General features: G+C 42.2%; 1 protein-coding gene across 6 annotated transcripts in view; it reads left to right on the top strand.

Moving 5' to 3' along the window:
• The window catches only part of PKD1L3 (polycystin 1 like 3, transient receptor potential channel interacting), a 69,166-nt gene that overhangs the window by 11,186 nt on the left and 30,286 nt on the right, over window positions 1–27,694 (top strand). For 2 of the 6 annotated variants that reach the window (XM_072731588.1, XM_026011610.2), the window contains exons 5-20: window positions 2,988–3,034; window positions 3,818–3,914; window positions 4,715–4,963; window positions 7,025–7,156; window positions 9,640–9,816; window positions 10,550–10,680; window positions 10,772–10,898; window positions 11,750–11,878; window positions 12,212–12,443; window positions 14,954–15,147; window positions 17,452–17,682; window positions 18,612–18,713; window positions 18,981–19,159; window positions 21,306–21,452; window positions 26,564–26,760; window positions 27,091–27,290. In XM_072731588.1, coding sequence (XP_072587689.1) covers window positions 2,988–3,034; window positions 3,818–3,914; window positions 4,715–4,963; window positions 7,025–7,156; window positions 9,640–9,816; window positions 10,550–10,680; window positions 10,772–10,898; window positions 11,750–11,878; window positions 12,212–12,443; window positions 14,954–15,147; window positions 17,452–17,682; window positions 18,612–18,713; window positions 18,981–19,159; window positions 21,306–21,452; window positions 26,564–26,760; window positions 27,091–27,290 — 2,571 coding nt within the window. The remainder of the gene's footprint in view (window positions 1–2,987; window positions 3,035–3,817; window positions 3,915–4,714; window positions 4,964–7,024; window positions 7,157–9,639; window positions 9,817–10,549; window positions 10,681–10,771; window positions 10,899–11,749; window positions 11,879–12,211; window positions 12,444–14,953; window positions 15,148–17,451; window positions 17,683–18,611; window positions 18,714–18,980; window positions 19,160–21,305; window positions 21,453–26,563; window positions 26,761–27,090; window positions 27,291–27,694) is intronic. The other 4 variants (XM_072731587.1, XM_072731585.1, XM_072731586.1 and 1 more) reach the window with 2 other exon arrangements.

Below are 27,694 nucleotides of genomic sequence, written 5' to 3'. Positions count from 1 at the left end.
GAGACAGTGGCAGAATAAGCAGCAGTCTCTGCAATACAAGGAACATTATCTCCTTTGTCAGTCTTCCCCTCAAAACTCTGCAGCCACCGATCCCTTGTCTTTTGGCATTTAATATTATTGTGGAAAAGAATATAGTTACGTTTTTAGCATGTAGCCTTTTTTCTCTTATCAGATTGTGAAATTATTTAATCCTTGTAATACAGAAATTTTCTTAGTAGGTTTCCAGGTCACTTTTTCACTGATTTTGCCTAGAATGTGATGTTATATATACACATTTTTCTTGTTCATGACAATTCTATTCTCTTCTACTTATTTATCACTTATATTTTATTAGTTCTAGTTTTGTCCATAAGAGATACCAGTTATCTGGGGCGCCTGGGTGGCTCATCAGTTAAGGGTTGGACTCTTAATTTCAGTGCAGGTTATAATCTCAGGGCCCTGAGATTGAGCCCCACATCGGCTTACACTGGGCATGGACTGTGCTGGAGATTCTCTCCCTTGCCCTCCTTTGCCCTCTGCCCCTCCCCCCCACCTCTCTCCCTTTTTTTTTCTTTTTTTCTTTTTTAAAGATTTATTTATTTATTCATAGAGAAAGAGGCAGAGACACAGGCAGAGGGAGAAGCAGGCTCCATGTAGGGATCCCGACTTGGGACTTGATTCCGGGTCTCCAGGATCACACCCTGGGCTGCAGGAGGCACTAAACCGCTGTGCCACCAGGGCTGCCCTTCTTTTTTAAAAAAAAAAAAGGAAAAGGAGAGAAATACTAGTTATTTATTTGCTAAATTGCAGATTTCTGTCCTCCATCTCTCTTCTGTCACTCTTTTAAGTGAAAAGAATGGTTTTGTGTGTATCCCTCTGTTGCATTTTGGGAGAATTTTTATCCTCCTTCTCACTGATTGGATTTTTCCACATCAATTCTGTATTACTTCAATGTGGATTTTAATTTTCTACAGCATTTTAGCTTTCTTGAAATCCTCTAGTATCATTTATTTCTCTTTTATCTCGTTCTTGTGCATCTTAGCTTCAGTTGGTTTAAGACTTTCTGTTCCTATTAAGGATGTGAAACAGCTTTGTGAAATATTTTTTGGGTTTTGCTGTTAACTCAAGTATACTTTCCTCGAGGTCCTCTGGATTCAATTTCCAGGTTCTAGAGTATTCATTGTCTCCTTTTGTTGGTTTTTTTCCCTCATTCTTAAGGCAAAGTCTATCCAAATACAGTGTCCATAGACCAAGAAATTGGATCTCTCTTGGTTCAGTAGCTTGTTGGATCACCTGGTGGCCATAACCCCATTCAGATCCCCCATGAAAGTGCAGAATCTGTTCCCTCTTCCCCTTGAGCTGTTAAACTAATGACCTTAATCCACGGTGACATGTTTCTGAACTCTACAGACATTGCTTTAATTGTCACATATTTAGGTATTATTACACCCATTCTCCACATGAGAAAACTAGGAGGTTATTAAGTCATTGGTCTAAGGCTTCATAGTTACAGTAAAAGGCAGACCAGGTCAGGAGCTCAAGTCTTTTGCTTCAAAATCCAGTTTCTTTCTTCTCTCCATCCTGCATTCCTTCTAGAAAGACATGGTGGGGTGCCTGGGTGGCTCAGTCAATTAAGTGTCTTGACTCTTGATTTCCGCTCAGGTCATGATCTCAGGGATGTGAGATCAAGCCCCACATCAGGCTCTGTGCTGGGCATTGAGCCAACTTAGGATTCTCTCTCTCTCTCTCTCCTTCTTCATCTGCCCCTCTGCCCCCACTTGCACATGAGCTCTCACTTTCTCTAAAAAGAAAGAGAAAAGAAAGACATGACAGCTAACTGAAAGAACATATCAAAACTATCCTCAAAAGAAAAAAAAAAACCTCTTCTCTCCCAGTAGTGGTGGTTACAATGATTCTGCTGCTAAATAAACATAATCAGTCCTTTTAACACCAGAGGGACTGACAAGAAGAGATGGAGAGGGCAGAGCAGGCTTGCTATAGCCAGATAAACTGTAATGGGTCTAGAGCACATGCCTCGAAAGAGGTCAACCTAAGTTAATAGCAAATAGCCATGTTAATGCACTTACTGCCTTCAGATCATGGTGTTCTTACCGCAGAATGTGGAACAGTAACGAAAGCAATAACCATGATCTGGCAAAATATTGTCAGTGATCATTTTCTAAAAGTATCACACTACAGGGGTGCCTGAGTGGCTCAGTCTATTAAGCGTCCAACTCTTGGCTTCCGCTCAGGTCATGATCTCAGGGTCCTGGTATTGAGCTCCAAGTAGGGCTCCCCTCTCAGCGAGGAGTCTGCTTCCCCACTCCCTCTCCTTCAGGCCCTCCCCCTGCTCATGCTCTTTCTAAAATAAATAAATCTAAAAAAAAAAAAAGAGGCCAGCCCAGGTGGCTCAGCCGTTTAGCGCCGCCTTCAGCCCAGGGCCTGATCGTGGAGACCAGGGATTGAGTCCCACATCGGGCTCCCGGCATGGAGCCTGCTTCTCCTGCCTGTGTCTCTGCCTCTCTCTCTGTGTCTCATGAATAAATAAATAAACAAATAATCTTTTAAAAAAAAAAAAGAAGTAAAAAGATTCTTTGAAAGTATCATGTTATGGTCATACCACACTGCATGCACCCGATCTCATCTAAAAGTATCAGAAATATGCTCTGATGTATTAATAGGGAGCTCATCATTTTGGTAAAATTATGGGACAAATATTTCCGTGGTAGTATTCATGTATGATAACTTCACAATTGATCTGATTTAAATATTTTTATACGGCGGACCTTTGAAGAATAAACAGAGATTAGATATTAGTGATTTGTGACACTTGAGGTCCAGAATCCTAGCTTGTCTACAGAATTATCCTAAGTGGGAAATGATCACTTTAGTTTCCCATATAAAGTGATTTGCATTGTTTTTTACCAAGACTAAGACACCATCAAATAGAAATATTTCTATCCTAGACTTTTACTTGAACTTAGTTTGCTTTCTGCTTTCTGTGGCAGCTATTCATCCTGCACCCCCATGTCACCACCCTGCTCATGCTGATCTTGTAAGTACTTCCCTTGATGGTACACATCTGGGATTTGTCATTTCTGTCATTCCTGGTGGATCCTCCCGGAATGCCACTCTGGATATAGCTTTTGCATAAGGAGAGGAAAGTACTTAAGTGCAGGAAAGAACCAGGTTGAATGAATGCTTTACTAATGATATTTTTAAAGCCTACTTTGGCTTTCATGTTGTTGTAATTATCATTTGTTGGTTGGTTGTTTATTCCCTGCTTCATTCCAAAAAGGACTTGTGACATCTTACAAAAGTATATGCTATGCAATGAAATTTAAATTTCTTTTAGGGGGAAAAAACTGAGTGAAAGGAAAATAAAAGTGGAGACTGCATAATCTGCAAAATTTCACATTCAAGAAATTTCTCAGCCTTTTTTACTTTGTGTCCTACATAGAAACCTTTCAGTGGATGTCTGAAGATAGATTTACACTTATTTGACCCACTGCAAAAAAAAAAGGCATTAAAAAAAAAAAAAAGCATTTCTCGTGTGAAAGAGAGCAGTGATGAAGCCAAAATCCCTTGAGTCAGTGTTTTCCAAGCAATGTTCTACAAAATAGTAACCAACGTTCCTTAAAATGTTTCCAGAAGGAAAGAAAACAAAGATTTTTGACTGTAGGACTTCTCAGCACCTTTCTTATGACCAACCCTAACCACATCCCACCAGCTTCAGCATTTTCACACTGTAGTCTAAGCCACCATCATCTCCTGGCCAAACTTTGCATCTGCCTCCTGCTCATCTCCCTCATTCTGCCCTTGGCTGTTTTTTTGTCAGTTCTCAACATAGCAGTCAGAGGAGCAATCCTTTGCCACACAGGTCAGCTCATCCTGCTGCTTCTCAAAGCCCCCAGTGTCTTCCCATCTCATTCAAGGTAAAATCATACTCTTCTCCGTTGCCTGACATATGCATGCTCTCCCCAACCCCATCCCTCATTCCCACCCCCATCCCCAGGATCTTTCTGCTCTCCCCCACATCCAAGTTCTGCTCATCTAGCTTCCTATTCTTCCTCAGACAAACCCAGCAGGTTGTTACCTCAGGGCCTTTGCACTTCTCAAATGCCTGTCTCTAATATATTGGTAGAGCTTTCTCTCTTTATTCCAACTGTCAGCAAAAATGCTGTCTCCATACATCTGAGTGCCCTATCTGAAACACACCCTTTCCTTTCATTTGCTTGCTCTTATTATTTTACTTTATGGCATTTATTTAATACATAGTATAATTTGCCCCCACCACTAAAATGGAGGTGCCATGAGGGCAAGAACTTCACTCATTTTGTTCATTGCCATATACCTGCTTCCCCAAAACATAACTTAGCATGTGGTAGATGTTTAATTACAATTTATTGAATGGTTGATAATAAATACACTAATGTAAATTATGAATCTAAAAGAGGGTAACATAGTATGCCACTTTTTCAAAACTGAGTACTGAATCTCTTTGAAAAAAATGCCCATTGAGATCTCATGGGATGTGGGAGTACCAGAATAATTTTGGAAACACTGCCTTCATTTTCACTTAGTAAAATGGGAGGATGGGGTAACTGGGTGACGGGCATTACAGAGGGCACATGATGAGATGAGCACTGTGTGTTATACTGTATGTTGGCAAATTGAATTTAAATAAAATATTTTTAAAAATCAGATTCAGCCTTTTCCTGTACGCCCCTTTCAGTCCAAGACCCTATGCCATTCCATCAGCCCGTTTCCTTCAGCACTGCCCAGAGTCACATGGCAGGTCCTGTCAGTCACCTGGGTGCCTACCAGCCGCCTTCTCTCTGTCACACCAGCGCTCCCCAGGCCTGCACCCAAAGCACAGTCTGGGCAAGCTTTGGTAGAAGTGACCTCAAGCCCCAAAGAGAACACCCACACAGAGGTCGTCACCACTCACCTACAAACATCATTTCAGGATGCCTCTGATCAGGTAAGTACAGAAAACTGAGGTCACACTAGGGACCTTTGTGACCCTGTGAATGTACTTCTATTCTTTCCTCTTATTTTGCTGATGCTTCAAGAATAGTGATGTGAGAAAGGGGCCTGGTTCACCCTTCACGTCTGAGCAGAGCTCTGCCTAACAGTGCCTGATGGACAAGCATGTGCTCCAGTTAAAAGCAAGCACCGAACAAGCCTATGGGAATATTCCGTGATGGGTTTTTTTACCCCCTTCAGTATATTAATGTCTTATTTTTATTTAATGCTATTGTATTTAGTGCTTCAGATGGGGAGGGCGCTTTGTCCACCTGCCACAATTGTCCAGCAGTAGCACACCCTTCTGGACTGTTCTTCTCCTCACCAGCTCAGCACTCCTTTCCCCTTTGTGCCCTTCTCCCCACAAACTTAAAAAAAAAAAAAAAAAAAGCAAAGCCACCCTGATAATGTTGACTGAAGAAAATCATCCTACTTCTTACCTTTTTTAAATTTAACACAAGCCCTACTTACATGCAATCTAACTGAAAGATAATCCTGTTTGTGCTGGATCTGCTCTCAGCAGTAATTGGAACTAGTTGTTCACTATTGTTTCAGCTAGCATTGTGTTCTCCTGGCAGAAAAATTGATCTACAGTAGCTTCAACAGAGTGCTTTGTTTTCCTAAACAAAGAGAAGTCTGAAGTGTAGAATACCCAAAAAGGCCTGCAGATAAATTATTAGAAACAGTAAGAGAATTTATCAGTGTTGCTGAATACCAGATTAATATACGGAAGCTAGTTGTACTTCTACATGTCAGCAGCAAGCAGTTAGAAAATCAGATGGTTGTTTTTTTTTTAAGATAGCAGAGGCTCCTGGGTGGCTCAGTCAGTTAAGTGTCCAACTCTTGATTTTCCTGAGATAGAGCCCCGCACTCAGTGGGGAGCCAGCTTGTGGTTCCCCCTCTCCCCTCCCCCTCCCCCTCCCTTGCACATGGTTTCTCGCTTAAAAAGAAAAAGAATAGCGAGTACCTCGGAGTAAATGTAACCAAAGATGAGCAAAATTTGTATGGAGACCAGTATAAACCTTTATTAAGAGCCATTAAAGAAAGGCAAGGTAAGTTGGTAAGATCTACTGTGATTCATCCCAGCTCTAAAACCTCAAATAAACCATCCTCAGTGTCCTCCTGGATGTAGCTAGAATGGCATTAAATAAGACCTGACCTCCACTGGAAAACATGCAGTTGGGTAGCAGCTGGGTCTCACTCATACCTTTATTCCTGCTTATTTACTGGGTGGTCCTCAATTCTAAGATCATTCTGTAACTAATCCAACCTCCTACAAACCCTGTGAATTAGAAATCACCTTCTTCAGTTGTATAGACTAACAAGGGCTGGATCATGACTGACTTTAACCACTCTAACTCCTGAGTCTAGCTGCACACAGTAGGCATTTAATAAAGGCTTACTGAATACTAACTGAATTGAGCTGCAATGGGCTGCTCTCTAGAAATGCACTAAGTAGCTGCTGTAAATAGAGATTATCTCAGCTTGGGACTTCCATCCAGTTCAAAAGCCTCTTAAAGTTTTGGGATCACGTCCAGAGATCTGGATTTGTTTCTCAGTTTCTGCCGCCCACCTCCTGCCATCTGGAATTTCAAATACTCCCGTCTTGAGCATGAACTCTTTAATTGAGGGACATAAGCCAGTGGGAACCCTGAGGAGATAAGCATACTTCTGAATAGAAAAGTTTGTTTTTGTTGTTTTGATTTCAAGGTGTTGCCCTCAGTTGGATCATGGCCCTGAGATTTAAACTTCTCTTATAAGTCGTATTTCCAGACCCATCTGTCCCTGTATCAGTCATTGTATGACCTTGAGATCTGTTCCTCTACTGAATGGAAGAGGTGAAAATTCTATGCATTTGGAGAAAATCTTCTGAAAGTAGTAACTCTTATGGGGAGTCTGTGATTCATTGATTTTGTAAGGTTATCCGAGGTGAATTCGTGTTAAAACAATGTCTCAAACTACTTAAGTGCAATCATTTTCTATAAATAATTTTGGCAGAATCCTTCGTCCCCAACAGGTCGTATATGAGACAGCAAGGAACTTGAACAAAGCAACTCATGGTTTGCAAACTAACAGCAAACTACAGACAGCTTGTGAGATGCTCCAGAAACTGACAGCCTTAATCCCAGAATTTTCTAAGTCAACTCAGGTAAGCAGACGGTGATCAGTAGGAAACAAGGTATGAGAAAGGGGGAAGCAAACCAGAGAAAAAGTATGTAAGACAAAATACATAATCTGGAGATGGTGCCCTGTGTAGAACTTAGTCTTACACACTATTTTGTGGAGACTCAGTATTTAGCCACATATTTGTACCTTTACCTCTGAAGATTGCAAATCAAGTAATCAGTGATGACCTTCTCAGATATGCCTATTTTCTTTTGTTCATTTATCAGGTTACTGCCTTTCTGATACATTTGTTAGACATCACTGGCAGACAGAAATAGATCCAGTCCTGGCCCGAGATAGAGCAGTTCAGCTTTGAAACAGATGACGGCCCTCACTGCCCCATCTGCCAACTTATTCCCAGTAATTATTCATGCCTGTCTCTATCCCCTACACATAAGGAAATTAAGAGACTAGGATTCCAGAGAATTTTCATTTTTTCTTTTCTACGTCCTGCATTTTCAAATATTTTGCAATAAGCCTATAAATGTAATCTGTGCTGGTTTATTTGGCTTTTTTTTTTTTTTTTTTTTTTTTTTGAGACAGAAAAAGAGGAGCAGGGAGAGGGAGAGAGAGAATCTTAAGCTGGCTCCATGCCCAGTACAGAGCCCTGATGCAGGGCTCGATTTTAGGACCCTGAGATCATGACCTGAGCCAAAATCAAGAGACGCTTAACCAACTGAGCCACCCAGGTCCCCCTATTTGGGCTTCTTAATTATGGACATAATGCAGGCTTATTATTTAAAAATCTGAACATAAGCATATAGTTATAAAGCAAAAACCCTCACTATCTGTGTCCTTTTTGCTAATCTCATTCTCTAGATGTAATTGCTGGTATCAGAGTATTACTAATTTGTTGGCATAGCCTGCCAGACTTTTTTCTATGCATATGCAAGTTTGTCGTTTTAACAAAAATGGGGGTTAAAATATACAAATATTTCAGCCCCTTGATTTTTTTTTTAGTTAATGCTGTGTCATGGATATCTTTTTGTGTCTGTACACATAACCGAACCAATAATACTTCATGTGCACTTGGATGTTTTTTGTCTAGTTAATAGCATTCCCATGAACATCCATGTCCCTACATCACTGAGTACTTATGCAAGTGTTTCTATTTAATAGAGTGCCAGAGATTGAAGTGAGGGGCTTTTGGGACTCCTGGGTGGCTTAGTTGGTTAAGCAGCTACCTTCAGCTCAGGTCATAATCCTGGGATCAAGCCCTGCGTCAGGCTCCTTGCTCAGCAGGGAGCTGAGTGAGACCCAGCTGCTATCCTCATTCTCCCTCTGCTGCTCCCCCTGCTTGTGCCCTTTCTCTTTTTCTCTCTGTCAAATAAATAAAATCTTAAAAAGAAAGGTGGGGGGCTTTTGCATTTTCTGTAGATGACAAAATTCTCTCTCAAAAGGTACTGTTTTGGGGTGCTTGAGTGGCTTGGCTGGGCATCCAACTCTAGATTTTGGCTCAGGTCATGATCTCAGGATCATGAGATGGAGCCATGCTGAGTGTGGAGCCTGCTTAGGATTCTCTCTCTAACCCCCCACCCCCACCCCTCTCCCCTCTCTCTTACACACACACACTCTTCCTCTGTCTCTAAAATAAATAAACAAATGAATGAATGAATAATTAGGCACCGTTTTACATGTCTACCAACCATTGCCCCACACTCTCCCAATTTCGAAGGCAAGAAAAGAAAGAAAAGGAGAGAGCATTTTATTGATTACTAAGGAGGTTGAACAACATCGTATATATTGATTGACCATGTGCATTTCTCTTCTCAATTGCTTCTTCATGTCCTTGTCCATTTTTCCCCTGAACACATTGTCATTTTTCTTACATGTTTGTAAGAGAACTTTATTTACTATTTATATTGGCCTTTTGATACATGTATTGAATATATTTTGTGCCTATGTCTTATTTTTAATTTTGTTTATTGGATCTTTTTTACGCAGTTTTTAAATGTTACTTTGAAAACAAAAAAGATTTAAAATCCAAAATAGTAGAACCTACCGGGGATATTCCATCAATTTGCTTGACCTTTCTACTTGTTTTGCATAAGAACATCCTATAGAAAGGAGAATTGGGGTTTTCTCTTTCATTTAGAACTCTGCTTGTTCTCTGTGTTGTCAATCTTGAATGTTTTTGAGGCCCGAGTTGCAAGGGACATTGTACTCAGTGTTCCAGGCAGTACTGGTTTTTCTCTCTTTTTGGCTTAGTTTTGTTAATTAGGTTTTTGATCTACTTACCACTCCAGGGGGGGTTCTCTCAGTTCCTTAGAATAACAGAAATATGAATCCTCCCTAGAGGTAATATGTAAGATATTTTCTTTTCCTGCCAAGTTGTAATAGTGCTTTTTATAAAATGTGTTTGAAATGCATAAAGAACATCGAACTCCTTATCAGAAGAACACAAATAAATTTTTTTAAAAGTCTGAAACAGCTCAGGGATGTGTGTTTGCCTCCTAAAACTCCCAGGTCAGTGTCATCAGTCCTCTTGTGGACCTGAATGAGCAGCTACCTGACAGTGCATCTCAGAGCAAAGGCATTCGGGGCTTTGAAAACCCTGTGACTGTCTGCCTCATTCACTCCCTTGATGATGTAGTAGAAGCCAGTAAAGCCAGTCTGCAAAGATCCAAACATGACATTAAGCAGGTGGGTACAGGAGCTGCTGATATGGAACTCATTTTGGAAAATTGTTAATCTTGAGGTGCCTGGGTGGCTCAGTTATTTGAGAATCCTACTCTCAGTTTTGGCTCAGGTTGTGACCTCAGGGTTGTGAGGTGGAGTCTGGCATCGGGCTCTGCCCTCAGTGGGGAGTCTGCTTGAGATTCTCTCTCCCTCTCCCCCAACTCATGGAGACACACTCTGTCTTTCAAATAAATAAATCTTTTTTTTAAATGATTTTATTTATTTATTCATGAGAGACACACAGAGAGGCAGAGACACAGGCAGAGGGAGAAGCAGGCTCCACACAGGGAACCTGACGTGGGACTCAATCCCGGGTCTCCAGGATCAAGCCCTGGGCTGAAGGCAGCACTAAACCACCAGGCCACCAGGGCTGCCCTCAAATAAATAAATCTTAAAAAACAACAACAACAAAATGATTCTCCCTCTCCATCTGTCCCGTCTCTCTCCCTCTCTAAAAAAAAAGAAAAAAGTCAGGTCCAGGGCAGCTTATAACATGGGACAAAGAAATATGTCCTTGGGTGGTCTCTTAATAAAAGGATGGTGAGTCTTTAGCCAAACCAAAAGTACTTTCAGTGGGTCTTTTCCAAAGAATGTCACCTTTCATTACATCACTGTCAAGGTGTTTGTCCCTTACTGACCCCTCCAAAACCATTATTCACTGAGGTTGCTCGGCTCACATGGTGTTTCCTTCTAAAAGCAGGTAGAAAATACGCTGGAAATGGCCTTGCTGGCTCTTGGGAAGATCCAAGAAGTGTTCCTACAACAGAACCGGTTTTCTGAGTCTTTAGTGACTTTGACCTCTTCTGTTGCTACCCTGGTGCTGAGCAGGTAACAGAGGAGCAGGGAGAGGTTCATTTTAGGTTTTTGAACTTTAGAAAAGACATAGAGATTGATTTCCATTTAATTTCTCCTTTCTTAGCCAAAACATGTCAACCTGGCCTCTGAGCTCCTACACTCTTGGGTCTCCAGCACTTGTGAGGTTAGGCTTTCTATCAGCTTCAGCACTGGAAGAGGTGTTGAACAGACACCCGGGAGTTAATGTCCAAGTGAGTGTGAAATTGATTCTGATCCGAATGGAAATGGAATTGATGGCTGCAGGCATTTCAATGCACCATGCAGGGGGTGCACCGTAAAATGTAAGCTGACCAGACCAAACGAGAAGGCTGGGTGCCATGGATTTCTACTTTATGGTGGCAGGGTGGAGGCCCCTTAAAAATGATCCATGGTAGAGGTTGAGAGCATTAAACAGACTTCTGGATTTGACAGTTTCTGTGTTATGGCTTGAATTGATCTAAACAGCTTATGTATATACAAAGCTGGGAATATCTGCATAAAAAGTTTTTTGTTTTTTGTTTTTTTTTTTTGCTAAAGATTTTATTAATTTACCTGAGAGTGCAAGAAAGAGCAAAGAGGGAGAGGGAGAAGCAGGCTGAGCAGGAAGCCTGACATGGGCTCGATCCCAGGACCCCAGGATCACAACCAGAGCCAAAGGCAGATGCTTAATAGACTGAGCCACCCAGGCACCCTCTGAATAAGTATTGACTCAGTATATGACTTAGCCATATTGTATGTGTATTGTATTTCTTTCAGCGGTTACTTAACAGATAAGATTGGTGCCTTATCCTGGAGAGCAGAATATTTCCTAGTAATCATGAATCCTCCAGGTATAAAGATGTAAAAAAAAATAATAATAATTCTGAGGGTCACAAGTAAATGACTCATCTTTAATTCTTTCTCATATGATGTTCTAATGAGAAATATAATTTCATTTGAGATATTGGCAAGGGGAAAGATCCCAACATTTCCTTTATTTTTTGCTACCTGACACCTTATTACCTATCAGAGTATCATTTCCAAAGATTTCAGTGGTTGATGAAATAAGTTTTCTTGTCTCTAGGTAACAGGACTAGCTTTCAATCCCTTCAAGGATTTTGATGACAAGAACATTGTTGGAAACATCGGAAGTGTGTTGCTAAGCTCTAATCAGAAATTGTTTCAAGTCCATGATTTAATGGGAGATATTGAGGTATGACTTGATTTTCAGGGAATGAAAGAGAAGGGAATAGGAATTCTTGGAGAACAGGATGGAAGAAAGTCATTTTAAATTCATGGCAGTGCCATTATTTGATTATTCACATCTTTACTTGGGAACTTCTACAAGGAGCTTACCTTACCCTTAGGAGAAGGCATTTTAGGTCTGAGATTGTATATTGTCCCTTGATCCCTGGCTCTATATTACCTACTGATACTCAGGGAGGAAGACCTAGGAAGCTACATTCCATTATCACTAGAAAGGAGACTGAAAGACAAATGGATGGACCATCTTGAACTTGAAGATTGATTAACTATCTCCTTCTAGATCATGCTGTGGAGAAATGTTAGCATGGAAACCCATCCCACCAGCCTCAACGTGACCTCAGATCATTTTATTATCATAATGAACATCACTTCCCTGGAGAAATCCCTGATCGTGTGCGTAGAACCTGAAAGTCCCCTTTTAATGACACTCTACCTGGGGTTCCAGTATCAGCCTAACCACACCCACTTTGACCTGAACATCACCCTTCCAAAGGATCAGGTGTGGCAAAAAGGTAAAACTTCAACCAGAAACTTATTTTGTTTTTTGTTTTGTTTTGTTTTTTTAGAAACTTATTTTGAAAGGCATTTCTTCTTTTTTTTTCTCTTTTTATTTTGAGATAAGTGTAGATTGTCATGCAATTGTGAAAAATAAAACAGATCTCATATAATTCACCCAGTTTCTCCTAGTGGTGATATCTAGCATAAGTATAGCACAATATCAAAATCAGGAAATGACACTGATACAAAGCATTGACCTTATTTGGATTCATCAGTATTACAGGCACTTGTGTATGTGTGTTTATTCTGTGTAATTTTATCACATGTAAATATACATGACCATGAAATGCATTTTTCAAAAAGATGGATTGTGGAATGGATCAAGATATATTTGTGATAAAGCAAATTTTAGTAAAATGTTTTTTTAAGTTATACTTACTTAAGTAATCTTTACACCCCATGTGGGCCTCAAACTCATGACCTCGAAATCAAGAGTCACATGCTCTTCTGACTGAGCCAGCCAGGTGCCCCAAATTTAAAGTAAAATGCTAATTATAAAATCTGTTTAGTGATGATATGGGTATTCACTTTAGAATAGTCAATTTTCTCTATGGTTGAAAATTTCCATAATGTGGAGAAGTAAAAGTTCAGCACAGTGTATTTTATATATATTTCAAACTATTTCTAATCTTATATTTGGGTAAGGACAAAGCTGTCTTAGTAAGTCTTGGTGTAATATCAGACTGACTTCAGTGTGGCTTAGAATAGTTAAGAATCTCTGCGATACATAGATAGGACCTAGATATACTTGACTGAAATACATAGTCACTGGATATCAACTTTAAATGTAGTACTGGGGGTGGGTGGGTAGGGAGACAGGGTAACTGGGTGAGGGGCATTAAGGAGGGCACGCGATGTGATGATCACTGGGTGTTCTATAAGACTGATGAATCACGGAACTCTTACCTCAGAAATTAATAATACACTATACTTTTTTTAAAATTTTTATTTATTTATGATAGTCACAGGGAGAGAGAGAGAGAGAGAGAGAGAGAGAGAGAGAGGCAGAGACATAGGCAGAGGGAGAAGCAGGCTCCATGCACCAGGAGCCTGACGTGGGATTCCCGGGTCTCCAGGATTGCGCCCTGGGCCAAAGGCAGGCACTAAACCACTGCGCCACCCAGGGATCCCAATAATACACTATATGTTAATTGAATTTAAATTTAAAAAATAAAATTATTCGAAAGCTAACAACAACAACAAGATAAATGTAGTACTGGGAAGTCTTAAAGCTACCCTTTGCATTTAAAAAAAATGGGATGGAGGGAGAATAATCCAAATGGATAAAGCATGTTATAGTCCCCTTTTATTACTGTCTTTCTTGTTGAACGAGCTCTGGCTCTCGTGGAGGCATCACTAACACAGGAATGGTCACTTCTTAGGTGCTTCTTACCCTTAGAGCACCTGAAGCAGCACCTCTCACTACAGGACTGCCAGCTAGAGTTCTATCTGCATTACCAGCAGGTTCTATCCTGATTCACAACAGGCACTCCATTTTCCATGTCAATCTTGACAGTATCCTGTCAATTGGAGCCAGAAGGGATCTTAGACAACCTTTGGTCCAGAGTCCTCATTCGAAAGGAGAAAATAGGGAGGTTGTGTGACTTGCCTTAGCCCTTACCAGCCCCTGGGTGAGAGAGCCAGGCCTGGAATCAGGGCTCTTTCCTGGAACCACCCTGTTCCCATCCTTGCTTCATTGTTAGGCTTCCTTTGTCAGCTAGGTCTTGCAGCTACTCATCTTGATGTGTGATTATTTCATTTTTCTAAAACTCATAATACATTCTGATTCATTAGACCTAAATCTTCATTTATCAAGAGAATACGACTTCATATTGGAACAGGAATAATCCAGAGCCCCAGGTTTTATCGCTGGTCATTTTCTTTAAAATCATTTGTGGGGAAAAAAAATCATTTGTGGGGCGCCTGGATGGTGCAGTCAGTTAAGCGTTTGACTCTTATTTTCGGCTCAGGTCGTGATCTCAGGGGCTTGAGATTGAGCCCCATGTTGGGCTCTGCACTCGGCAGAGAGGCGGCTTGAGATTCTCTCTTCCTCTCCCTCTGCTCCTCCAGCTGGTGCACTCTCTAAAATAAATAAATAAATCAAAAAGTGAAATCATTTGTAATTCTAGTCTTAGTCAATTCCCCATTTATAAAGTAAAATAATGATAGGAGTGCCTGGGTGGCTCAGTCGATTAAGTGTCTGCCTTTGGTTCAGGTCGTGATCAGGTCCTGGGATCAAGCCCCACATTGGGCTCCCTGCTCAGTGGGGAGTCTGCTTCTCTCTCTCCCTCTGCTTGCTCTCCCCCTGCTTGTGCACACGCTCTCTTGCTTTCTCTTTCTCTCAAATAAATAAAATCTTTTTTAAAAGTTAAAGTAATAATAATAATTGACCCTTCATAAGGAAGGTTCTGATGGTCCTTTTGTCCCATTTGAAATGCAACTAAGCACCGTTCTCTGTTCTCAGATGAGGAATACACATGGGTATTGACTCCAGAGAGTCTGCAGTATAGGATTGGCACCTACCACATAACAGCCACGTTGAATAAAAGCAAGGAGAGTGCCCAGCAGACGCCCACCCTGTTCTCAGTGGTAACTGCCGTCACTCAGTGTTATTTCTGGGACAGCCACAATAGCACGTGGAAGAGCACTGGATGCCACGTAAGAAGCCATGCCACTTCCTCTTTCTTTTCTGCCTGAGTTGGCAAGAAATGCAGAGCATCTGTTACCTCATTTGGGGGCACAGAAAGAAAAATCATCGGAAGGGAAGTAAATTAGCCTGGGAGAAAGAAGGATTATGTGTAGTGGGCCAGGAAAACGTGCCTCTTTGGAGCAGGCATATGTTTCGTGTTTGTAATTTCTCAAATATCAGTTCAGGGTGAATCTAATGATTCTAGGCAAAATAAGCAATATGTAGACGTTAAATTCTACAAATATTAAATAGGTTGTGGGTAAAAGGAAAACTTCCTGCTTAGTAAAAGAGAACTTTAAAAAAAAATAAGCTAGTAAGTTCTTGTACGTTCCAGGCTAGGCAGGTACTTGTCAGATGGTTATCTAGGTCCAGGTGTGTGCCCATGTTAAAGTGGCGCTCCACATTCCCACACCGGTGAATTTGTGTGATCCCCTCTGATTTAAGTTCTGGTTCAGTTGCACAAAGACTGTGGTGCAAGGTTCTGGAAATCATGAGGCGGTTCGTAAAGAGCCGACAGAGGGTCATTCACGTGGGAACTAGAGGGAACGAGGATGCTCTGGAATGCACCTATGCCATTCATGGCCTCAGCAGTGATTTCTGGAACATCTGGAGCAGTGCCTCTCAAGCAAATCCTCTACGTGGCAGCCTGTTAAATTGCAGATTCTGTTGCAGTGAATCAGGGCAGGACCTGAACTTCTGCCTTACAGGCTCCCAGGTGATGTCAGTGCTGCCGGTCAGGGAGATGGCACTTTGAATACCAAGACTCACCCAACAATGACCCCACTGCTCACGAAAGGCATGAGAAGGTGGGGTCCCTGCCTCCTTGAAGCCCCGCACAGTGCTTGGACCCTGTGCAGGGAACAGAGCTGCACAGAGCAGGATGAGAGTTCCTCCCAGGGCAAGAGATAGACCCAGCATCCAAAACTGAACCTTGCGTCTGGAGAGCAGTCAGTCATACTGACAGTATTTTAGGCTTTTCATCTGCACCATCGAACGTGGAGTTGGCACCTTCCATTTGATTGCCTAGTGACATTTAAAAATATGTATATTTTTAAAGATTTTATTTATTTATTCATGAGAGACACACATAGAGAGGCAGAGACACAGGCAGAGGGAGAAGCAGGCTCCATGCAGGGAGCGTGACGTGGGACTTGATCCCAGGACTCCAGGATCATGCCCTGGGCTGAAGGCAGGCGTCAAACCACTGAGGCACCCAGGGAACCCTAAAAAAATATTTTTGATGAAGAAATGTTACCATATGGAAAGTTATAGGGAATAATATAATAAAAACATTGAACACTGTTCAGCTCTATCACAAAGTTAATATTTTGCTCTATTTTTAAAAATAATAAAACCTGCAGGAATAACCAAAGCCCTTTATGTATCCCCTCAGCTTTTTTTAATTTAAAGATTATTTATTTATTTAGAGAGAAAGCACAGGCAAGGAGAGGGGCAGAGGGGGACAGAATCCCAAGCAGACTCCCCGCTGAGCATGGAGCCCAGCATGGGGCTTGATCTCATGGCCCTGATATTATGACGTGAGCCGAAATCAAGAGTCACATGCTTTACTGACTGAGCCACCCAGGCGCCCCTGTATCCTCCTTAGTCTTTTCTCTTCCATCTCACCAGAGCGTGATCACTGTCCTGAGCTGGCACGTGAATTCATTCTTCCAGCATGTTCACCGGGCATCTTCTACATGCCAGGCCTACATAACTAGAGTTAGAGTGGACAAGACAGCAGCCTCACGAGCTTTTGTTGCAGCAAGGGAGCCTGACAAACGCAGATACAGGAGTGTTGTTTTGCTTGTTTCTGGTCTCTGCATCCTGCATCAACAGCATCATCTGTACCTTTAACTTGGATCTTTCACTCGGCATTTATGCACGTTGCGCTATCTAGCTCTAACTCGTTCATTTTGACTGTTATAGAGTATTCCATCCTATTCAGTCGTAGTCCTCTACTTCTTTGTTTGCATGTTCTGCTGTCACTGGGCACGTATATATAGGTTGTTTCTGATTTTTTTAGTTACAAACTGCCGACACATCTTGTGCACATGTGCAGAGTTCTCGGGTGTGTGTTCGGACCTGGAATGGCAGGATAAGATTCAGAGAGTTTGTGCTTCTTCAGCTTTAGCAGAGGTTGCCAGATGGTTCTCCATGTTGCTTACACCGGTTTACACAATCACTGGGGGTGAAGACGTGACTGGAGCATCGTTTTCCCTCTCTCAGGCGCCTGTGTTTGTGTTTTATGTTCGTTGTGTTGATTCTCATTGCAGGTCGGGCCACGGAGCACGGTTTTGAGGACACAGTGTCTCTGTAACCGCCTGGCCTACTTTGGCAGTGACTTCTTCATTGCGCCCCGGACAGTGAACGTTGAGGACACGATCAAGCTGTTCCTTCGCGTGACCACCAACCCTGTCGGGGTGTCTTTGCTCATAAGCCTTTTAGGCTTCTATATGCTCACATGTGTGTGGGCTTGGAGAAAGGATCAAGCAGACATGCAGAAGGTCAGGAGACTTTGATTCCAGAAGCTTTGCCACAGTGTCTTGAGTATGTTGAACAAGATGGAAAACCTGTTCACCAGAAGAGGCTGGTAGCGTCGAACAAGGTGGCATAGAAATTCAAGGAAGACTTTTTTCCTTAAATTTCTCTTCATGTCTCCTTGTCTCAGGGCTTAGCAACTTCACACTTTGTCTCTCTCTCTCTCTCTCCTCTCTTTTTCTTTCCTTTAGTGGAGGTTAAACTCTCCTATGATTCATTTAGGTTAGGAATAAGCCAGAACATCTAGAGAACTTAGCCAAAATCAGATGCCAGTTTATCTCACTTTATACTTTGGATATGAAAGTTATGTGGGAGTGAAATTATAATTTCATATAACTGCATTATATAAGAAACCTGTAAGGAATCTCTTTTTGGAATAACAACAAAAATCCCTTGATGACAGCCTCTTCTATGCATTTCTTATTCTTATGTTTCCTTACACTTAGAAATTCTAGAATACACGCTGTCCATTTCTTTGATGCTATGGGTATAGAGTTGCCAGTTTTAGTAAATAAAAATATAGGACACCCAGTTAAATTTGAATTTCATATAAATAGTGAAGACATTTTTAGTATAAGTGCACTCCCATATGATTCCTCATTTATCTGAAATTCGCACTGAACTAGGCATCCTCCCTGTTGTGGGGTAACCCCACCGTCCTGAGAGGGGGGTGGAAAGATTTCGAAGCCCAAAACCTGATCAGCTGATTCTATGAATATTTCATTTTAGAGGCGTAAACCCAGGCCCTCCAGCCCTCAGCCCTGTTCCATCACTTAGGTCTGCTTGTTTATCTACTATCCGCACATCACTCTTGCTTTCCACCAAGTTGCCAAAGCTGGAGCTGTGCACCCCCCTCCTGAGATGAAGATCCTTCTTGGTTTTGCATTTCCTGCAGGTGAAGGTCACCGTCCTGGCTGATAATGACCCCAGCTCTCAGTTTCACTACCTTCTTCAGGTCTCCACTGGTTATCGAAGAAAGGCTGCCACAACAGCGAAGGTGAATGAAATGAATGTTCTTTACTCCCTGCCCTGTGTCTTTGACCACATGAGATACACTCTGACATGGTGACACCCTGGTGTCCAGTGGCACGTTTCAAGGGCAGTTCCTTGCTCTAAGCTGTGCATCTGCAGAGCCCCCTGCACTTGTCCAGCCCCCCAGAGACTTCACCTCAGTACAGCTCTGTCTGTCTCCCTCTCTCCTTAGGGATAAACCCAGAGAATCCTGTTAGGACTTACTGCATTTTATTTCTTTGTCATGTTTTAGGTGGTTATCACCCTTTATGGATCAGAGAGACGGAGTGAGCCCCATCACCTCTGTGACCCCCAGAAGGCAGTCTTTGAGCGAGGGGGACTGGACGTCTTCCTCCTCAGCACTAAGTCCTCCCTAGGGGAGTTGCACGGCGTGCGGCTCTGGCATGACAATTCGGGTACCAGTCCTTCTTGGTAAGTACCTGCGCCAGGCTGCCTTGTCCTTTCTTCTCTGTGGATCTTCAGCGCTCTGGGGCAAGACCAGTGTGCCATCGCAACACACAGCAATAACGCTGTGGGCCAAATGGCAATAAATGCCTATTAGATTTAAGTTTCAAAACATTTATGAAGGAGAAACCCTGAAAAGAAATAGGGAAAATTAACAATATGATTTTGTGTGGATGGTAAAGTGATAGATGATTTTTTTTCTGTTCTTTCTTTTTAAATATTTTATTTATTTATTTGAAAGAGTGAGCGAGTAAGAATGCAAGCAGGGGGAGAGAGAAGCAGGCTCCTCGCTGAGCAGGGAGCCCAATGCAGGGCTTGATCCTAGGACCTGGGGATCATGACCTGAGCTGAAGGCAGATGCTTAACTGACTGAGCCACCCAGGTGTCCTTTTCTTTCTTTCTTTTTTTTTTTTAAGTAGGCTCCATGCCTGGCTTGGAGCACGGGGCTTGAACTCATAACCCTGGGATCAAGATCTGAGCTAAGATTAAAAGTCAGATGCCTAACTGACAGAACCACACAGGCACCTCTGGACTATATATTTTAAATGGAGGCCTTTGTTGTATGTAAATTATATCTCAATAAAGTTGATTTTTTAAGTATGCATATAGAGAAAGATCTAGAACTATATATATAATAAATATAACCAATAACTATCTGAGTAGTAGGATTATGCATTTTTAAAAATTTAGTATATTTTTAGATATTTTCAAAATTGTGAACAATGAATTCGTACACTTATGTTGGATTCTTTTTCTCACACATGAAATAAGAAAGTAAGTTACAGGGACGCCTGGGCGGCTCAGTGGTTGAGCACCTGCCTTTGGCTCAGGTCATAATCCTGGGATCTGGGATCGAGTTCTGCAATGGGCTCCCTGCATGGAGCCTGCTTCTCCCTTTGCCTGTGTCTCCGCCTCTCTCTGTGTCTCTCATGAATAAATAAATAAAATTAAAAAAAAAAAAAAAAAAAGAAACACTAGGACCATAAAAAGTTAGTTTCTCACCAGTGAGAAAGTGGGGTTCCCCCCCCTTTTTTTTAAATATTTTATTTATGTATTCATGAGAGACATACAGAGAGAGGCGGAGACACAGGCAGAGGGAGAAACTGGCTCCCTGTGGGGAACCTGATGCAGAACTCAATCCCAGGATCCTGGGGTCATGAGCCAAAGACAGACACTCAACCACTGAGCCACTCAGGTGCCCCTTTTTTCTCCTTTTTTATACTTTACTCATAAATGAAAAACTTTAACAGTGTAAGATACATGAGCTAAGCTGAAATCGAATGCACCTTAGTCACCTGTGATTTTATGAACTACCTCAATAGGAGAGTGCCCAGAAATATTTTAGCTTTAAAGGAATATGTAGTCATCACACAGGAAATACTATCAACTAAAATTAAGCAAAGATTTTGACCGGAGAGATTTAAGTTGCTTTATAACATGAAACATAGGCTCTCGGAGAAATAGCTTCATGACTCTAAAAGAGGTGGTTAATGGACTAATTGCAAGATGACATCAAGCAGCTTGAACAGTCAGATGTCCCAGATGTCCAAGTTCGTTGGCAGTTGAAGTTGGTGGAGAAATTAGTGGAGAAATTGAATTGGTGAATTCAATTCAAGTCGAGAAAGTGAATTGGTGGAGAAATTAGACACATGGTAAACCATTGTGGTTGGAAGGAGGGTGGAACCTCCGGGCCTCTGGTTCTGTGAAGTCAAGATGAAGCTACAGACCCCAACAGGATGAGAAGTCATTAACATAAATGTTGCAGACCACTCCCCAGCCCTCAGGTACACCCCCCCCCCCCCCAGGCCCTGGTGACAGAAGATGGAGGCAGATGGGCTCGTGAAGAGGTGGCAGGGCACTGGTACGAGTGAACAAGGAAAGTCAAGGGATACATACACACCCTGAACTGTTCCTAAGTTATAGATGTCGCATTCTGGATTTGATACATCAATTAGAGGTCCGGAAGGGAGAAATTGGATCAGCTCTTGTTTCTTTCTTTAGTTATTGCCTCACCATGAAAAGGATCCACTTACTGGCAGTGCAAAATTACTTCTTGTTACAGCAACTTGCTTGTGCCCACCTCCCTAATGTACTTATCTTCATTTTACCATAGGTATGTAAACCAGGTAATTGTCAGTGACATGGCCAGTAAAAGGAAATGGTGCTTCCTGTGCAACTGTTGGCTGGCCGTTGACCTCGGAGAGTGCCAGCGTGACCGGGTCTTCATGCCAGTCTCAAAGAAAGAACTCTTTTCCTTTAGGTATTGGTGAGAAAATGGTGGTGTTTTGCAGGTCTCTACTGTTCTGTTAGTTTTTCTTCATTCTTCTTTCTGCTTCTCAGACTGGAGAATTCCAGCTGAGCTATCTTCAGGTGTGTTGATTCTTTCATCTGACTGCTCAGATCTACTCTGGAGCCTTTCTAGTGAACTTGGCATTTCACTTAATGTGTTTTTCAACTGCAGACTTTCTGTTTGGTTCTTTTTTTTTTTTTTTTTTTTTAAGATTTTATTTATTCATGAGAGACACAGGGAGAGAGGTAGAGACAGGCAGAGGGAGAAACAGACTTCCTGCGGGGAGCCCGATGTGGGGCTCAATCCCAGGATCCTGGGATCACGACCTTTGCCAAAGGCAGAGGCTCACTGAGCCACACAGGTCCCTTATTTGGTTCTTTTAAAAAAATAATTTCTAGGGGATCCCTGAGTGGCTCAGTGGTTTAGCGCCTGCCTTTAGCCCAGGGCGTGATCCTGGAGTCCCGGGATCGAGTCCCATGTTGGGCTCCTTGTATGGAGCCTGCTTCTCCCTCTGCCTGTGTCTCTGCCTCTCTCTCTGTGTGTCTCTCTCATGAATAAATAAATAAAAATCTTAAAAAAAAATAATTTCTAGGGTCCTGGGATCAAATCCCACATTGGGCTCCCCACGGGGAGCCTGCTTCTCCCTCTGCCTATGTCCCTGCCTCTCTCTGTGTGTCCCTCATGAATAAATAAATAAAATAATAATAATAATTTTTATATGTCTATTGATGTTTTCTATTTGGCAAGATACTATTCTCATTTACTTTCCTTTAGTCCTTTAGATATGGTTTCCTTTAGTTCTTTGAATACACTTAAAATAGCTGATTTAAAGTTTGATTTATTTATTTATTTATTTTTAAACTATTTATTTATTTTTTTTTTTATGATAGTCACAGAGAGAGGCGCAGAGACATAGGCAGAGGGAGAAGCAGGCTCCATGCACCGGGAGCCCGACGTGGGATTCGATCCCGGGTCTCCAGGATCGCGCCCTAGGCCAAAGGCAGGCGCCAAACCGCTGCGCCACCCAGGGATCCCTAAAGTTTGTTTTAATATATCCAGTGTCTTGGCTTCCTCAAGGACAGTGTATTTATTGTTCTGTGTGTACGCACATGCACATGTTCTTTCTTTTGGTGTCTTGTGATCTTTTGTTAAAAATTAGACCTTTTAAGCAATAGAGTGTGGCAGTCCTGGAAATCCGATTTCCTTTCCCTCCCCCAGGATTTCTTGTTCTTAGAGTGTGTCATTGTTGTCTAGTGACTTTTCTGAATGAATTATGTATTCTTCATCATGGCATGCAACTGAAGTTTCTGCCCAGCTTGTTTTGTGGTCAGCTAATGTTTGGACAGAGATCTTATAAATGCCTGGAATCAGCAAATCTCCCAGTCTTTGCTGAGGGGTTTTGTGTGCATGTTGTGGCATGCTTTCAACACTCAGTGAGGCAACTGACAGCTCTGCCTTAGCCTTCACTTCCTGCTTCCCGAGAGCTTCAAGGTCATCCAGGGGTGAGAACTTAAGGCATTCTCAAGGGTTTTTTGAGCATGAGCACAGCTCTGGGCATGTATTTGGCCTTCCAGATTCCCAGAAATATGTCAGAGCTTTTCAAACCTCCCATAGACTTCCTGTTTCCCAGTTTTTTTCTTTTAAGCTTTTTGGTTAGCCTGTTGCTCACCCACCAGGGCAGACAACTGTGAATTTAAACAATTGCCTCTAAATATTTTTTGATAGTGCCCTAGGGGAAAAGCATTTTACAGCAGGTGAGCACCCAGTCAAGTCAAATAAGGACAGCCTTGCACGTTGGGTTTTCCAGGGGACTACCAGACAAGTCAGATAATCACAATTCTCTGGGAAGGAGGCTTTGAAGTATCTCCAATCCCATTCTGCCCTCCTCTTACTGGCAGCTGCTTTTCACTATGATTAAAGACTGTCAGGTTATCATATAGCTAGAGAAAAGGAGATGGAACTAGGGCAAGCCACAATGCCACAGAGTTAACTGTTTTTACTGATATTCAGACATTTTTCTTAAATAACCACTCTCAGGTTGCTATAATACTTGGGTTATTTATGTGAACTCTGATGTGGTTATTTATGTGAATTCTGGCTTTTTCTTTAAAGATTTTATTTATTTTAGAGTGTGTACAGGAATGAGGGGAGGGGCAGAGTGGGAAGAAGAGAATCTCGGGCAGACTCTGCGCTGAGCACAAAGCCCAGTGCAGGGCTCAGTCTTATGACCCTGAGATCATGGCCTGAGCTGAAATCAGAGTCAGATGCTCACCTGACTGAGCCGCTCAGGCGCCCCCAATTCTGGCTATTTATTTTTATATTTTTAAAGATTTTATTTATTTATTCATTCATGAAAAACAGAGAAAGAGGCAGAGACAGAAGCAGTCAGAGGAAGAAGCAGGCTCCCTGTGGGGAGCCCGATATGAGACTTGAACCTGGGACTCTGGAATCACGCCCGGAGCCAAAGGCAGATGCTCAACCACAGAGCCACTCAGGCATCCCAAATTCTGGCTTTTTATTTTATTTTTAAAGATTTTATTTATTTATTCATGAGAGACAGAGAGAGAGAGAGAGAGAGAGAGGCAGAGACATAGGCAGAGGGAGAAGCAGGCTCCATGCAGGGAGCCTCGATGTGGGACCTGATCCCAGGACCCCAGGATCATGCCCTGGGCCGAAGGCAGGTGCTAAACTGCTGAGCCACCCAGGGATCCCCATAAATTCTGGCTTTTTAAAAGAAGTTTTATCATTGCTGGTATGGAAGAGAGAAAATTCAGAGATATTTACTCTTTTATTTTCACGGATCCAAATGGATTTACTACTAAGAGCAATAGTAGCAGTGAGTCATATTTTGTCACTGCCCAGAAGCTTGATTCTGAAGGGGTGACGTGATGAGAGCCAGGTGTTACCTGCATATGCAGTGGAGACAGATACATGACAGAAGAGCAACGCTAGGCTGAAAAGACTGATCTGATCTAAGTGCTTCTGGAAAACCTACGAGTCCTCCTTGTGAACTTAAACATTATCTTTATTACCCTGCAATGTAAGCCCATCTCTCAAGGGGTGGAAAGGAGGCATTTCTTCTTTTATAACCCTGGAATGTCTCTGGGGAGTGGGATGTCTCCGTCTTTACAACCTGGAACTGTAAATAAAGTTGCACTAAATAGAATCACTATCTTTGTCCTTCCAGGGCTGTTTATTCAGAGATACCAGAGAAGATGGGAGCACAGTCTTTATTAATCCTAGATGTGAAGTGTTGGTGGGGATCTGCATTCCCAAACTGCCTCTGCTATTGCCTGTCTCCTCTCAATCTGGCTTTTAGTCTTAGAGTATGCTGCCTTTTCTCTTTTTAATATGTTCTCTTTCTCGTCAGTGTCCCAAGTTTAATTATAACTGTTTTGGTTGTGGATTTTCTTTTTTATCTTGTTTGGTATTCACACGGTACTTCAAGAAAAATGTTTTATTGTGGTAAAATACACATAACATAGAATGTACTTTGAATGTGCAGCATCATGCCTTCCAGTCTGAAAAAGTCTGACTTCGCTTGTGAAAATATCGCCCCTCGGCATTCCCTGTATTGGAACCTCTCAAACTATCTTCTGTGTTTTTAAAATGGACCTGCATATTTATCATATTTTTGTCTCTCTGCAGTTATCCTGGGTCAGTTCCGCAGTACAGCCTTTCAGTTCACTAATTTTCTCGTCCGCCATGTCTGTACCTCCTACGTTTTTCATTTTAATGACCATATTTGCAGATTTAAGATGTCAAATTAAGTCCTGTGTTTTTGTTATTTATTCTTCTTAAGTGAATGTTCCTTGACTTGTCTCTTTTAAGCAACCTGAAATACTTATTTTAAAATCTTTGTCAGACTGTTCCACAAAATTAATTTCTTCAGGACTGAGTTACTACTGTGTTGGCTGCCATTCTCCACATTCAATTTCTTCGTGTGTTTAGGAATTAGAGATTATATGTTTATTTGGGGCAGTTTTATTGTTAAATTTCTCTCCCTCTCCCTCTCCTCTGACTAGTAGTCTTGCTACTGTTCCATGCAGTCCTTCACATCACTAGTCTAAAATTAGGTAGACCAGATTATATTACAGTAGTTTGGAGCTCCTGCCCCTCACTGTAATGAACAAAAAGTAGGGCTATTGCAGATCTTATCATGAACCAGTGTGTTTTATTGGCTCAATTCCTGCTGTTCTTTTTTTCACCCACCTCCATACCTGTAAATTGGAGTCTTTTGTTACGCGGTATCCCTTCATGAGCTCTAGCCTGAACCTGGGCTCCCTTGAGGTTGGCTTTACTCTCCCTTCCCCCCTCCCCAGACACTTTGAGTTCCAGGATCCTATGAGAGGCAAAGCCCCGCCTGTGTACTGCCTTCTTCCAGACCTGGGCACAGAAATCCTGTGACTTCCCTGCTCATCATCACTTTTTCTCATTCCATTTCTCCTCAGAGAGAGTTATCCTGTTTTTAAGCCCAGCCAATATTTTTTATTCTTTCTTTTTGTATCTTATTTCTAGTTCCTCCACATTTGGAGTAGAGCAGGTCCTCGAAGTATGAATTTACTGAACTATCTTGAGTGGAAACCTAATGCAAACTTTTGAAAAGCAAAAGATTTATCAAAACTCTTAGAAAGCTTAAAAAAAAAAAACACTTTAATTTTAAACTCTCATACCATATAAATTAACCTTATCCTCAAAAACCTTTAGTCCTGGGGATCCCTGGGTGGCGCAGCGGTTTGGCGCCTGCCTTTGGCCCAGGGCGCGATCCTGGAGACCCGGGATCGAGTCCCACATCGGGCTCCCGGTGCATGGAGCCTGCTTCTCCCTCTGCCTGTGTCTCTGCCTCTCTCTCTCTGTGACTATCATAAATAAATAAAAATTAAAAAAAAAAAAAAAACAAAACCTTTAGTCCTAAAATCACCAGAGAATCATGCTGCCGTGTCATTTGAAAGCACCTTCAAGGGGTATAAGAGAGTGGCTGGGTGGTTGAGATAAGCCTGATGCCGGGCAAATCACATCTTCTTCTAGAACACTATCAGGATCAAAACTCACATCTCTCCTGTTCTCATTTATCTTTGTAGACACCTGTTCTCCTCCATCATTGTAGAAAAGCTCACCCAGGATTATCTGTGGCTCTCGGTTTTAACTCGACATCCCTGGAACCAGTTCACAAGAGTCCAGAGGCTCACCTGTTACATGACCTTGCTTCTGTGCAACATGGTCATCAATGTTATGTTCTGGAGGACAAGCAGCACCACTGCCAAGAGAGACGAGCAAGGTAGGGGTGAGCCTGACGTGTGGTGTTTGTGGTGTATGATCCTGTTACTGTACTGCATCCTCCTTTTCAGGGTCAGAAGCAGCCCTGCTGGGCCTTTGCTTTCCCTTTGCTGCCCTAACATTTGAATACTTTACAGATTTCCTCACTGTTCCCATTCATTAATGAGTGAAGCAGGCTTGGGAACACATCGGGATCTTTACTGCCACGATGATGTCCTCTCCTTAGATAATCATGGTTAAATTACCAAATAAATACCTAAACCCAGAAAAAGAATGACTGAGATGATTTCAGTTCTTGAGGATGAAGGTTGACACAATGCTCTTATTCCAGTGGGTCCATTTGCTGTGACCTGGTCCCAGGTGATCATCAGCGTCCAAACTGCTGTCCTTCTCTTCCCTGTCAATCTTGTAATTGGGCGCCTCTTCCCACTGATCCAGCCACAGGAACCCCGGCCTGTCTTGCCTCCCAGCCAAGCCTCCTGCCTCTCGGATGCTACTTTTGAGCCTCTGTCTCTCACAGAGGTGGCTGAGGTAAGCTTCGTGTATAATTTGATAGGTAGATGGCGGGCCCTGCTTCCCGTGTTGTGAGAAAGGCCAGTGGAGAGGATCTCCTGGAAAGCTCTCCAGTCCTATTAACCTTGATACCTTTTCTCTAACTCCTGTCCCCTGGGCCATGATGCATCATGCCCCTCATCTGTCCTCTTAATGTATTCTGAGGACTAGGTGTGAACCAGATTGTACTACTCTAGAGTTTTCATTGTTGATGTTTGATCAAACTGTCTCTTCTTTCATTCGGTATTCCCTCATAAAACTAGTTTTGAAGCTACTATGAGGTGACTGCTTTCTGAAAAAGGAGAAAGAAAATGAAAAATGGAGGTTCTTTCCACTAAGCGTTTGGCTCTCCAAGTAAAGCCTTACCACCTATAACAGCTACC

The sequence above is a fragment of the Vulpes vulpes genome, chromosome 12 (genome assembly GCF_048418805.1).
Source record: "Vulpes vulpes isolate BD-2025 chromosome 12, VulVul3, whole genome shotgun sequence".
NCBI classification, from domain to species: Eukaryota; Metazoa; Chordata; class Mammalia; order Carnivora; family Canidae; genus Vulpes; species Vulpes vulpes.
The sequence above is the reverse complement of the archived record's forward strand: the minus strand, read 5'-3'. Positions and strand labels throughout refer to the sequence as shown.